Source organism: Orycteropus afer, unplaced genomic scaffold (assembly GCF_000298275.1).
Source record: "Orycteropus afer afer isolate SDZICR_OR568_19922 unplaced genomic scaffold, OryAfe1.0 scaffold00193, whole genome shotgun sequence".
NCBI classification, from domain to species: domain Eukaryota; kingdom Metazoa; phylum Chordata; class Mammalia; order Tubulidentata; family Orycteropodidae; genus Orycteropus; species Orycteropus afer.
This window is the reverse complement of record NW_006921780.1, coordinates 5,842,933-5,855,282: the sequence shown is the minus strand read 5'-3', so window position 1 is coordinate 5,855,282 and position 12,350 is coordinate 5,842,933. Positions and strand designations below refer to the sequence as shown.

General features: G+C 43.5%; 1 protein-coding gene across 1 annotated transcript; it reads right to left on the bottom strand.

Annotated features, from left to right (window-relative positions):
* Positions 1–1,187: 1,187 nt before the first annotated feature.
* On the bottom strand, positions 1,188–11,074 carry LOC103202866 (intelectin-1-like). Its single transcript, XM_007947796.2, is given in 7 exon segments — positions 1,188–1,340; positions 5,734–5,837; positions 6,779–6,902; positions 7,296–7,454; positions 7,779–8,026; positions 9,591–9,695; positions 11,002–11,074. Coding segments are annotated over 7 exon segments (951 nt in total). The 5' UTR covers positions 11,060–11,074.
* Positions 11,075–12,350: the final 1,276 nt, after the last annotated feature.

Here is a 12,350-nt window from a genome sequence, read left to right as displayed (position 1 = left end):
GATGGAAGGACAGCTGAGGGTCTGAGGAGCAGAGATATGTGTGTTTGGGGATGGAGAATAGGGGCAAGGGGCAAGGAAGGTGAAGAGAACAAGGAGTAAGAGAGAAGGTAGGAAAGAAAAGGTAGCAGAAATCGTGTTATTAAGGAGGGAGAAAGGAATACAGGAAAAAAGGGTTGAAGAGCAGAGAAAATACTAGCAATTTCTGACCTAGGACCAAAAAAATATAATTTAAACAAATACTAGTAGACACTTTTAAAGAATGATTTTTTTCCCCCTCCTTCTGGTCCTTCTTCTCCTCTTCTGCTAACCTTCCCCTTCTCCTACTCTACCTCTTCTTCTTGTTTTTAATTTCCTTAAATCCTAGGGAGGTTGATCTTAATTTTCTAGCCAGTGAGAAGTAACTGACATTTGGAATAAGGGTAGAATTGGAAAAGCTTATTATAATTGGATTTGCATGCTAAATGAAAAGACTATAAAAGAACTGAGATTTGGTCATGAGTCAAGACTAGTGCCAAACATATCCTGCTTGTACCAATAACACATTGCAGATGATTGGCCACTTGGTTCCCTTTTGAATAAGCACCTGAATATGGGAGCCCAGACGACCAAGAAGAGTCATCGTCATCATGGGCCTGCCAGCTCCATCTATCCCTAAAGTGAATGCCTCAATCACTAAGACTGAAATATGCCTGATATGGGCAATGAGGGTATTTCTTTTCTTTGATGCACCTCAAAAATTTGATTCTTTTCTTCTTTAAGGTCTTCACTTGGGAGATGCAAATTGATCAGTCCCTGTGTACAAGTTAAAAAGAGTTAAGGCAAAGTGTTTCCTCTTGCCCTTAATTTCTCTGGCTATTTTAAGAGCTACATGAAAGGAGGAGGGTGACATGTTCTTTTGTCATGATTCCTGAGCTCTGACATTCCAAGCACAAAAGTGGTTGAAGTAGAGTCAATTAGAACAAGATATTCTTTGGAAATATTCTACATTGTTTCAACTTCTGCAGTAAAAGAATTCCTGGAAAAAAATCTCGAATTTGCATGATTTATTTTCCTCCCCTCTGCCATCATAAAGGACAAAATCATTTGCAGAATCAACGTCATTAGCATTCTCATTACTGGGTGAGATGTTCCCCATCCTTGGGATACAAACTTTGGGAGAAGATTTCTCTGCCCATACATTGAAGCTCTCATTTGTAGAACAGGAGCACCGTTGCCTCGGTTATCTCCCGGCTACTGCTGTAACCAGTGTGAGCTCCATACCCATTCCAGTCAAAACCAGAGAAATCCCCACACTGCCAGGGACTGTACTCTGGGAAGTATCCTCCTCCACCAATGCAATGCTGAAACATAAGGACAAGAAGAGATAGTAATGAGATATCTGCTGGTGAGGTCAATGACATATTAATGGTCAAATCCAGTGGAATCTTTGGTTCTCATCCAATGTGGCATTGCCATCTCCATTGATGATGGTGATCTCTTCTTCCCACAAAGCTCTGTCTTCCTTTATCTTTAGTGATATTGTTGTCTCCTGACATTCCTCCAACTTTTATGAACATTCATTCTCTTGTCCCTTGGCTGAGCTCTTCCTTCATGAATCTCTTGTGCTGTTCTCCTTAAGAGAGGCTACTCCTCTCTCTTAGAGACTGCATGCCCCTTTGGCTTCAGTTACTAATAATTCACTGATGCTAATAGTCCAGATGCTAAAGACCTTGATATGCAATTACTACTTGGATCTCTACACCAGTCACCTCCATTCCACCAAAAGAGAAGTAATTATATCCTTCATTGACTCCAAACCTGTCTCCTGATTTGATAAATGACACTCAATCACCCAAGATAAAAACATGAAATTATTCTAAACTTTCATTCCCCATCTGCTGAACTGAACTGGTCATAAAGAGCTATTGATTCCGTCATTTAAAGTCTTTGGAATTCATCAATACTGGCCATTCCCATGCAGACTGACCTAGTTCAGGCCTTTATCTGAACTATTGCACCTGTTTCAATACTAGTTGCCTTGCCCTTTGCCTCTCCCTGCTAAAATCTTTCCCCACTGCGCTGTCAGGGTGATCTTTGTAAAACACAAAGAGGACCAGGTCAGTCCTCCATTTAAAATGCTTTCCTGGCTCCCTACCACCTACTGCATAAAGTCCAAAATCATTGGCATGATTGAAATATCCTTTCAAGACTCAGCTCCCATTGAAGTTTCCACCATCAGACTCTGACTCTACCCAACATGTATTCCATGCTCCCAAAATACAAAGTGGCTTGATGCTCCCTCAAGTCACCAGGGACTCTCCAATGTTAAAGACAGTGAAGACACTTTTCATTCAACCTAAATTGCACTGAGAGCCCATAAATTTCTATACATCTCTCAAGACTCAGCTCAGAAGTTACCTTCCCTATAGTCACTGCTCCTAATACATCCAGGAGGGTTAAGTGCTCACATAGCCCTCACTTTTATTTTCCTTCTACCTCAGACCCATAAGATTACACATGTGTGTTTATGTGAATGTCTGTCCTGCTAGACACTGAACAAGGACCATGTCATTATTGTATTTCCTGCACCAGCCCAGAGTGCATGCTGAATGCACACTTTAAGGAAAAAATAGATACATATAGGGACACATGCACATAACATTTTTGAGTGATGGTGGAAAGCAGGCATGGGGCCAGGTTGTCACAGAGAAGAGGAAGTTACAGAGATTTGTCCCCCTTTTATAGCCACATAATCATCATCCTTCTATCACCATCCCTGGATCCTCCCTAACAGTGAAGCTACCTCATCCTGCCTGGGAAAGGGACAAGATGATTGCTGAGGAAGGAAGGAGAGATGGAGCCTTCAGTGTTATCTAAAACAGCCAAGAACCCATGCCATAGACTTAATTTAAGGAAAGGAGAGTCCCGAGTGAATATGTTTGTTCTTGACAACTTGGACTATAGGCAGCCCAAGGGTTCCCTCCTCATTCATCTCTTGGACAGAAAACTGGATAAAACAACAGGAGTTTAAAGATCTCTGGTCAAGAGAGGACATCAAGACACATGAGAGCGAAGTCTTTCTGGTTTGGGAGTCATTCATTCTTCATGGTGACCTCTGGCCAGAGAGTGCTTGTGGTGAAGAAGAGGGATGGCCTGAGTGAGGTGTCCAGAACTCTGCCAGTACACCCAAGTAGAATATGTGTTTGAACAAGCCCTAGTTATGGTTGAGAAGGCCAAGTTTTACTGTGAAAAGATAAGCCTTGGGTAGAGAATGACAATGCCTCATGTTCTCATGCAATCTCAGCTCTGGAAGACTTCTACAGAGTGTTGCTGTGCACAATCCTCACCTCAACTCCAGGCAACTGAGTGTTTTACCCTAAAGGTCAAGCAGCTAGCAATTGTGTTTTTGAAGCCCTAACTCTTGTGTCTCAGACCTCAAAGATACAGGATCTCAGTACCTGGAGAACAGGGATCATATCTCTTACCCTTGGGACTCAGTAAGGAGCAAGGGAAGGTCACATACACACATACTTCCACTGCAATCTACACTCAACACACACTTAAAACACATGCTGACAAACTCAAATCTTACACTTTTGTCTTTGAGTTCCCACAAAGGTTCACATGCTCAGTGTAACATCCTATGACACTTATCCCAAAACATTGACTTATTTCTTATTATTAAATATCTTGAACTGGTTTAATACTATTCTGAACTCTTCTGAAAATAAGAAGCAGGAAATGGCACAACATTCAAAGAAGATGCTGGAAGTAGCTCCCTGTAAACCAGCTCAGGGAGACCCTATGCCAAAAGTCAGGTTGCAGCTCAACACTTTAGCCTGCACTAGTGTAACCCAGCACTGTGCCAATGGGTGGTAGAATTGGGGAAACAAACAAACAAACAAGCAAACTTGTCATCTAGTCTATTCCAACTCATACCAACCCCATGTGTGTCAGAGTAGAACTGTGATATATAGGGTTTTCAGTGACTGGAATCTTTTGGAAATCAATCACTAAGGCTTTCTTCAAGGCCTCTCTATCTCTTGCTAAGGAGTCGTGGTGGCACAATGGTTAAATACTCAGCTGCTAACTGAAACTTTGGTAGTTCAAACCCGACCAGCAGCCCATCAGTTCCTATAAACATTACTGCCTAGAAAATCCTATGGGGCACTTCTACTGTGTTACACAGGGTAATTATGACTTCACATCAACCCTATGATACCTAACCACAACACTGTCTCTTGCTGCTGTTGAACTCTACATCTCTCTCTCTCTCTCTCTCTTTTTTTTCCTCTTTAACACTTTATTTTTTAAAATTTTTATTGTGATTTGGGTTAAAGTTTACAGACTGAATTCACTTTCCATACAGTATTTCATACACATTTTGTCTCATGACATTGATTGCAATTCCCCACAATGTAACAGCTCTCTTCCCACTTCCTCCCCATAGTTACCTCTTCCCTGTGTCCTTTCCTCCCATGCACTCCTGCCCCCTGAGCTGTCTCCCTGTGCAAACACTGCCCTTCTGTTCTCCCATGATTGATTGCTCCAAGGAGTGTATCTACCTGATGTAAATGTTCACCCCATATCCTTGTCTATTGTTTGGCTGGAAGCCACAGTAGTGAGTTCAATTCCACACCTGAAGGGTGGCTAGGGGCCATAGTCTCAGGGGTCTCACCAGGCTCTATCAAACCAGCAACCTGGTCTTTTTTTGTTGTTGTTGATAATGATTTTGAGTTTTGTTCCACATTGTTCTCCCACTCTATCCAGGATCTCTTGTACTGAACCCCCTCTGAATGGTTGATGGTGGTAGCTGCACACTCTCTAGTCCTTCTGGTCTCATGGTCATATAGGCAGGAATTCCACATCTTTTGAAATACAGCACAAATATCACCTTCCCTGGAAAATCAACTATGTTCCACTAGCAGTTAAGAGATCCTCTATTGTGTTCCCAGAGCCTTTTGCTTATATTTCTATTCTAGTTCATAGCACATGAGATTGCAGTTATGCATTTCCATCTCTGCTCCAGTGAATCTGAGCTCCTTATGGGAAAAGACTATGCCTAACATCTTGCACATTTTAAGGAAAAACCAATGCACACAGGCATAGATGCAAACATGCATTAATGAACAGTATAAGGGAGCATGAAAATCAGTCCAGGAAATAGTTGTCAAGGAAGACAGACAGCATAGACATATCCACCCCATTGCCTTTATCTCCATCATTCTGTGAAGCATAGTGTGTAGGGCCCTTGCATGAAAGTACAGCCTCATATTGGCTGGAAAATGGATAAAATGTTGGGTAGGGGGAAAGTGAAGATGGACCTATGACTTTAGGGTCTTCTTCCAGAAACCAAGACCTGTTTCTCAGCCTATCATTTGGAGGAGGGGAGAAGGTCCTGAGTGAATGAGTTCGTTCTTCATGGCTCTGACTCCTTCCTGCCCCTACCATCACAAGTCTCTCAAAAATACTCTCTCCCACACAAGACTGGAAAAAATACGTGTACATACACTTTTAGAAGTTAATATTAATATTGGAGAATAATTTTTGACCTTAACATAGGGAAATATTTCTTTAACAAAATACAAAAGTACTAACTTTAAATGAAATATTGATAAAATGGACTTTATGAAAATAAGTATAACCAGAAGACACCAAGAGGGTAAAAAGTGAAACACAAATACATCCTCATCCACCAGATACGTGCACACACACACACACATACACACAGCCTTGATCTCCCTGAAGACTCACATACTCAGTGTTGCAGCCAGTGACTTTCATCCCGGCACACAGGGCGTTGGCTGCTCCCTCATTATTAAATACTCTGAACTGGACAAATCCTGCAACAAATTCTTCTGGAAAAGAAGAGACAAAGACAGGACAGGAGCATTCAGAGGAGGAACTAGAAACAGCTTCCCATAGACCACTCAGGGATTCCCTACACCAAAAGCTGAGGCTACAGCCCTGCACGCCTGTTTGTGGGGTGGAACTCAGTTCATGTGTGGTTAGTGGCTGGTGGACATGGCTTGGGGGACCCTCTCTTCATCTTCAGAGACTGCAGCGAACAAAGGTTTGGCCTCATAAGAGGGCCCTTGTCTGCCTAAGGCCTACTAGGGAAATTAAACTCTACAGAAAATCATCATGAAGATCTCAAAAGGTACAGTGGGAATAAACACTTAACAAATGTGTCTAATTTTCTCTGATTACACATTTCTCATTCAATTACTTCTGTTTGTTTTCCCTACAATCATCTGCTTTCATTGAAATATCAAATGCAAATAGGAATGGCAGTGATTTACCTATCAAAGATTTAACTTCTGTTGCTTTATTATTCTAAAAAGTATACTCTGTTTAAAGATAATTATAGGTATCTTTCATAATAAAAATAAAAATTTCTCATAATTTTGTTAATTGTCTTTTCCTGTGAACATTAGCCTGCACCTTTACTTACTACTAAAAGAAGCCATGCAAGGTGGTTATGAGTATAGGTTCTGGGGTGAGCACCTGAGTTTAGATCCTATCTCTGCTGCTAATACCTCATGTGGCTCTCAGCAAGTCCTCTAATCTCTCAGTGTTAAACCACCCAATCTGTAAAATGGCAACAATAGTCATTCCAACTTCATAGGTTTCTCATGATGATGAAATAACATAAAACCATGTGAAGTTTCTAGGAAAGAAGCTCAGTAAATTTTAAGTGTTCAGTAAATGTTTCCAATTGTTACTGTTGCTATTTACCATCCATCCCCCAAGAATACAGAGAAGGATTGATAACTAGACTTAGGCAGCAAACACTCACCCTGACCATATGGTGAGTAATAAGATGCTGTTTTCTGAACATCACCAAAGTCATAGACGACAGGTATTGCCGGGCCGTTGTCAGTCCAACACTTCCCTATTCCGTATTTCACTGGGTATTATTTCTGCAGAGACCCACATGGAGGATGTGTGAGAACAGCAGAGATGCTACCATCATCAGATATGAGGGGATGGTGGCTTGCTTTTAGTTAGCTGTTGTTATTTAGAAACCAGTCTTAATAAGAGTGACTCCTTTCCCCATATTTCTATTTTTTCAGCAGCAGCAAGGCCCTTGTCCTTGTCCCACTCTCCCCTACCCTCATCTTCCATACAGCTGGCTCAGAATTCCTCAGAGAAAGGGAGGACATGAGTTCACTGTGAACCAGAATGAGGAGAAACAGCCAACTGCGGACCTGGGGTAGTGACCTGGGACCACAGAAAGCAGACTCACTCCCCACGCCAAACATTTAACTCTCTGGTCACCTAACAAACTGCCTCCAACCCAGCAGCCTGTGTACCTGGTAGACGCCAAACAGATTATGCCCTAGATACCGGAAGAAGCCATTGTGGGTGCGGTATCTCAGCAAGGAGCTGTTCCTCCAAAACTCCAGTGGGGATTTGTTGGGCACATGCCAGATGCCCAGATCCTGTGCCTGGATGTCATAGTAGCCAGGATTCTGCAGAGCAACAGATATCAACACTGACCATCCTGAAGGTCACATGAAGCAAAGGACCTAGCAGCCATCAGTTGTATTTAGATCCCTGGGATCCAGGTGACCCTATGGCCAGCAGTTCTCAGATACCTTCTTTCAAGAGATGATGGTTTCCCATAATCATCCATACCCCTAAATGGCTGGAGGAAGTTGGGATTCATGACATGTAAGCAATTCTTTCTTCTTCAACCCTAGAACTCCATCTCCACCTCCCAATCCCCCCTTCCACATGCTGTGCTCCAACTACACTCCTCACTATTTCCCAAGTGGGTGGTGAGTGGCACTAACCTTGTAGTCATCACTTGTGGCCGCCTCTGCAGATCCAAAGGTGTTGTAATTGGCCCAGTTGCCATCCCCCTCTGGATAGTCTGCTCTGTTGCCCTGCTGACTGGACCAGCGATCACCCACCGTGCACTTCCCATGCATGTTGTTCTCATGCACACTAGCCACCAGTGTCCAGCCGCCACCTCCAGAGGTCATGTCACAGAAGGTCTGGTAGATGACACCATTTTCGGCGCGGAGGAAATATAAGCCATCTGCAAAGAAAATCACCCAGAGTGTCCCTGTCTGAGAGCACAGGGCCCATCTTAGGCCCATAACCAGAAAGGCTGTGAGAAGTTCAGAGTATTACCTGAAGGCTCCAACACATATCTACCTGTTGGAAGATAACTCTACTCAGGTCTCCATCATTTCTGCTCATTTTCTGAGCAGAGGCACTTTCTGCTTTTGTTCAATACTGTCTTGTCATAGATGTTTTTATAGCAAACATTCTTAGAGATAGTGTTTCCATCTGAACAGTAGATTCCTCTGGCCAGAAATCAGCACCTACTCACATCTCCAGTCTCCAGTCTATAGCTGGAGACCTCTGTGCATCTCAGAGCAAAGAGAAGACATGGTTACTGCCTGTTATAAGAGTCAGATTCCCTGAGCTCACAGTTCCTCTGCAGCAACACAATCCAGTGGAAGAAGAGTTCCACCATGACACTCTGGGCACCTTGCATATCTCTGCCTAGGCTGCATAGACCACATAGGCAGTGAGTAGGCACAGCTGATCGAATCCTTCACAACATGCATGTGGTCCTACCAAGCATGGGAATATGGGAGACTTGGGGGAAGATGCTCCCAAGGCCATTCTCATCCACTGCAGGATCTTCCCGTTTGGCAGTCATGAGACAGCTCCTCATCACTTCTCAAGTTCTAAGAAGACCTGAGGGCTCCCACCCCCACCCTGCTCCTTAGGGCACAGCTGCAGGGTATGAAATTGCTTCGCTGCAGCACAGATTGGCTCCTTAGAAGCATAGCACCCCAACACTTTTGTTGTATTTTCATTTGACATTTTGTTTCTGTGTCATCTTGTGAGACAAAAAATGCAGGAAGCTGACACTTTGGTGATCTTGACTTTATTGTCTATGCAAGTAATAACCTGTGAATCTAAAAAGCATTTATTGTTTCATTACTGGTCAAATTTATGAGTCTGCTTCACAAACCCACTACCTGTGGTGATGCACCTGGATCCCTTGCCTAAGGCACTTGACTGCTAACCAGAGGCTGGCGTTTCAAACCTCGGAAGGAAGGTTGGGCAATCTACTTCCATAGTGATACTGCTTCAGAAACTCAAGGAGGGGTCGCTATGAGTCAGGTCCGACTCAATGGCATATAGCAACAGCAACAACAGCATACGAATTGGGACTCAGAGGACATATACAAGAAATTACTGATACACAGACTACTGTAAGTGCTGTGAATCATGAAGTTCTTTGTTTCTGACTCAAGAGTCTAGTGTTTTCTAGCAGCATCAATAAAAGTGTGACAGGCTATGAGTGTACAAGTACAGTAAAATCTCAGACCCTTCACAGTTCTTGCTACCATCCTACATGTCTCCAGGAACACTCCATTCTCCCTGTGTCCAGAAGATCATGTCTGATGTGAGTGGGATGTGATAAGAAAGCCTCAAAACTCCCAGTGGAAACTTCTTTGAGTGGGAGCCAGAGTGAGACAGACAGTAGTAGTGGGTACATGTCTCCTGATTTCCAAGACTGGGTTCTGTTTAGCTAAAGAGTTCCTTCAAGGAAAGAATGCTGGCATTGTTGCATTACTCACCATCTGCTTGATGGCAACTTTCTTTGACTTCCTTGCAGCTTCTAGGCAGGGAATGAATAGAAGCACGGAAGCTTTTTTTCTCGAACATCTCAGGAGGATAGGTCACTGTGAGAGGTTATGATAATACTTCTCATTAATAGTCTGGAGCTGCTGACACCATCTTTCTTGTCCACCAGTTCCTCACTGTTTATAATATGAGACCCCAAGAGGTCAGGGATTCTCTCTCTAGATCTACTACAAGCTTCATACCTGAATTCTTCCACTCAACTAACTTCAATTATGTAGTGTCCTACTGTGTGCACTACATAAACACTGGGCATTCAGAGAAAAGTTGACACATTTCTTTAAGAGATTACATTCTAGAGGGAGGGAGCACACAGTGAGGCACCCAATGGAGAATTGGTAGGGAAGGAGGAGCCCATTGTGAGGGAAGAGACAGGGAACTTTTTGGAGAGGGGAAGATGTGCTTCAGAGAAAGTGGATTCTGATAGGATAAATAGAAGTTTGCTATAAGACAGAGGGATAGGAGTGAGGACAGGGGGAGCACAGAAATGACATGAAGGGATAACAGAGCATGACCCAGTCATTTGAAAAACTACAGGTGAGTCACTTAACTGTGGCTGGAGCATATCGTGTAATGCAGCAAATGGCAATTGGTTTAGAAATTAGCTGAGGCCAGAGGATGGAAGGCCTTGTATCATATAGTAGTCAGAAAGCCTAGGAATTATTCTGAAAGCCTGGTCAAGTGGGGCAAAAGGTAAACTTTGAATTAAAGGACTCAAAACCCCAGACAACTCATGATGGCAGAGTCTCTTTCAGAAGATAACTGATGGTCTGATTCCATGCCCACCCCCTTCTTCATCTTTAAATGTCACTAGTAAACTCTTCTTACCCTTGGAGATCAAATGAGATGATACATGTGAATGTGCTTTTTAATCAATTAATTAATACAGTAATAGAACCTAATAAAAATGAAAACTATCAATATTATGCTTGCTGTGAGAATGGAATTGTGAATTAAGGATTAATGGAGGAAGTTCCTTGGACACATCAGTGACCATGCAGCTCCCTCTGAAGAACCTGAGGCCAAAGCCACAAGGAGTAGGAGTAGTTGGGAGGGGACAGAATCCTTAAGATGCATCCCTGAGCCCCCTCACAACCACCCAGAGTCACAGAGCAAGGTGCCCTAGGATATGCCTCAGCTAAAATATTGATTGCATGAGACCAGACCCCAAGAGAGGCCAGAAATCAGCATCCGGTCAGCATCTCATGTCTGCTGTTATGTGTGGTCTCTGTGCATTTCACTGACTTCTCCTCTGGTCCAGAAGCACAGAATAACTCACCCAATGCTATTCCCCCCACTCCACTGAACAAGCAGATGGGAGGAGATGTGCTCCTATGGGATAGTTACCTGCACTATACCCTCTGGTGGCCATAAGGATGAACAGCAGGAAGCAGAGTTTGGCCATTGTCCTCTGAGGGGAAAAAATGATGCACAAGATCACTGGCTGGACCATCCTTTCTATACCTTTCACTTTTGTTCCGAGTTTTCTGAATCAGGAAACTTCAAATGGAAAGTGATGGGGTTCTGGACATTCTGCAGACTCCCAGAATTGCTACCGCCACTGTTCAGCTCTACAAATACTCAATGAGCCATAGCTTCTTTCCCTGAAGCACCCAACCCCTGAACTAAGATCAGGCAAAAGCTGGCTTCAGGGCTCCCTCCACACACAGACCTTGTCTGGAACTCAGAAACCTCTTCGTCACCAGCACAATAGCTCTCTCCTTCTGTCTCAGAGATGCTGGAACCCAAGTACCCTACCAGATGGGGACTCAGAACTTCCTCTGCAGAGTCCAGGTATGGGCTGAAGGGCTGAGCCATTTATGAGGACAGCCAAACCACGCAAGCCCAGCCCAGGCCTCCCCACCTTGGCCAACACTTTCAAGCTCAGGTTGCAGGTCCCTCCCTCTCACTTCCTTCCCTTTGAGGGTACTTAAGAAAGAAAAAGGATGCTTGAATGGCAGTAAGAAGGATCTTTACCTGGTCACAGAGGTGACAATCACCACCTGAAGGAAGGGGAATCCTTCTTTGTCAGGGTGTGTTTCATGCATACGCAGAATAGACTGTCACCCACAGTGTTATATCACATAATCAGACTGTCAGATCTTACTGTGCTTCCCCTCCCATCTGTGATCAGATGCTTTAGGATCCCAGGCACAATTGTCAAGACATCCTCCTTAAGGAGTTTCTCCTTAAGCTTCTCTGTGAAGCCTTCCCTGATTGATGCCCCATCTTCACCTTCAACCAGGTGAAGCTGATGGTTCTTTCTTTGACCAAACACCAATTATTGCATGTATCTCACTGTAATTTCATTACTCTATTAACTTTTTGTTCAGAAATAATTTAAAACTTACAAAACATAACAAAAATACTAAAATAATACACAGCTTCCACTAACCTGAGACCCAAAGAACTAGATGTTGCCTCACCACTGACTGTTCCTGTAGCCTTTCTGGGCTTCCATTCCTACCTGATGGGATAACAAAAGTCTGCAGTCCTCTGTCATGATCATAAGGACAAAGAGAGGGATATATGTTTGGTGTGTTGCCACATTCAGCAGTTAGAGCTGAAGCCCTTCTGAAAGAATGTCCTTAAGGAGGAAATCCTTTAAGTCTTGGGACACAGGTAGGAGTGAGGTTAGGGTCCTATCTGGAGAGTGCTGTAAAAATGGTGTGAGGTAAACATCTGACCTCTTCTAA